Source organism: Galeopterus variegatus, unplaced genomic scaffold (assembly GCF_000696425.1).
Source record: "Galeopterus variegatus unplaced genomic scaffold, G_variegatus-3.0.2 Scaffold619, whole genome shotgun sequence".
NCBI lineage: Eukaryota > Metazoa > Chordata > Mammalia > Dermoptera > Cynocephalidae > Galeopterus > Galeopterus variegatus.
This window is the reverse complement of record NW_007726730.1, coordinates 61,526-63,495: the sequence shown is the minus strand read 5'-3', so window position 1 is coordinate 63,495 and position 1,970 is coordinate 61,526. Positions and strand designations below refer to the sequence as shown.

Genomic DNA, 1,970 nt, shown 5'->3' with positions numbered 1-1,970 from the left:
CATGTATTGGAAAAGTTAATGCCTGGCTGCTTTTTGAGAAATGATCCAAGCTAGATAGATTAAGTGTGTCACTGGGTCAAGCCCATCAGGAATTCTCAATGGTGCCATGAAACCTGTGGCTGTTTTAACATCTCTTTCCATTTTGAGCAATTCCCAGAAGAACTGGCTGCCCTGGCCCACAGGCAGTGCCATGGACAGCTTTTTCTCGTGGCAGGGGACAACATCGGCAGCTCACACAGAGGGAGCTGCAGCTTTTTCTCAGCTGGAGTTCTGATCTTTAACTTACTTCTTTCACATTTTCAAAATTAGGGTAAGAAACACCAGATTGTATGGACTCATAATCTTAAAGACTGCTGATATGTGTTTGCTTATAATATTTTTGCCCCATATAATCCCATAAACATCAATTTATATTACTTTAAACGGGAGAATCACATTTATTATTACCTTTATTTTTTCTTATTTTTATGACTGTTTTTATAGATGGGGAATATAGGGAAAGTCTCAATTGTTTAGGTTCGTCTAGCAAAATATAAGACCACCTAGAGCATGGTGCTGATCACACCAAGGTCCCGGGTTCGATCCCTGTACCGGCCAGCCACCAAAAACATAAAAAAAGACCTAGTAATTTTTTTTCTTTAACATATTTTGATTCTTTAGATGGCATTTGAATCACCAAAGGGACCGAAATGTTGCCTAAACAATCCTGATTTTTACCCAGCCACATGGGCTGGCTCAGTCACAAAAGCATCTGATGGGGTAGTGAGTGGTTGATTGTCGTTGGATCATTTCTGGACTCTGGCTGCTATGATACTGGCCAAGGAGGGGTTTTTGTTTTGGCAACTGGCCAGTATGGGGATAGGAACCCTTGACCTTGGTGTTCACAACACCACGCTCTAACCAACTGAGCTAACCCACAGCCCTGTGATGAAATATCTTGTGATGCCTTTTAGCCAAGTTACATGCTACAGTCAGAAGAACTCCGGGCCACCCTTCTGGCAAGGTATCCCCCTGAAAAACTCTTCCAAGCAGAGCGGAACTTCAATGCTGCCCAGGACTTGGATGTCTCACTGTTGGAAGGTGATGTGGTGGGTGTGATAAAAAAAAAAGACCCCATGGGCAGTCAGAACCGCTGGCTAATTGACAATGGAGGTAAGAATTTTACACATCAGATGAATGTAACTCTAAAGGTTGAAAAAGTGATTTTAGCTATACCTGAATACTGTCTAGCTCAGAAATAACATGACAGTATTTGATTAAAGGGAAAAATAATCTTAAAAATTCTATCCATCTCTAGATGCATAGTGCTCATATCATTATTGAAAAAGAACCTGTTTTTGGTTATGTTTTTAACAAATTCCACAAGAGACTGCATTACTTATTTTGCAAGATCTTGCCACATTTTACGGCTCTTACAGGCAGGAAATTCTGCCTAATGAAATCCTTTTTACTCTCATCCTATTCTGAGTAAGCCACATAATGAGCTGCCCTCTCCCAATTTCTGTTTGTCTTGTGTGTGTATGAATGAAAAACTCTTGGGTTTTCTTTGCTTTTTGAGTTTTTCCCCCATTGCAAACACTTTGCTATTTGGGAAGTGACTTTAAAGACAGCTCACAGCTTTCGGTGGGGGAGGAGGTGACTTATAGAATTTAAAGAAAAGTACAAAGAATAATACTGATGTATAATCTGTCTATCTTCTTTATAACAATTCCAAAATCCAAAAACCTCTGAGAAACAAAGGTTTTTTTTTTCCAGAACCCATTTGCCAAACCAGCACAAACTGATGTGAGACTGTTCATAATCGTGGCTTATTCCTTTTGGTAGGAATAGTTACATATTTTCCTATAGAACCATTAATGGGTTTGATTGTGGGGTGCTGACACAGACCTTGCAGGGAAGTGTTACTCAACTACCTTCCCAAAATCCAAAAAATCTGAATTCCAAAATACATCTGGCCTTAAGTGTTTTAG

At 39.8% G+C, this 1,970-nt stretch overlaps 1 protein-coding gene across 1 annotated transcript in view; it reads left to right on the top strand.

The window, feature by feature from the left end:
- The window catches only part of DNMBP (dynamin binding protein), a 69,120-nt gene that overhangs the window by 63,933 nt on the left and 3,217 nt on the right, over positions 1-1,970 (top strand). The window contains exon 14 of the mRNA XM_008570609.1: positions 954-1,152. Coding sequence (XP_008568831.1) covers positions 954-1,152 — 199 coding nt within the window. The remainder of the gene's footprint in view (positions 1-953; positions 1,153-1,970) is intronic.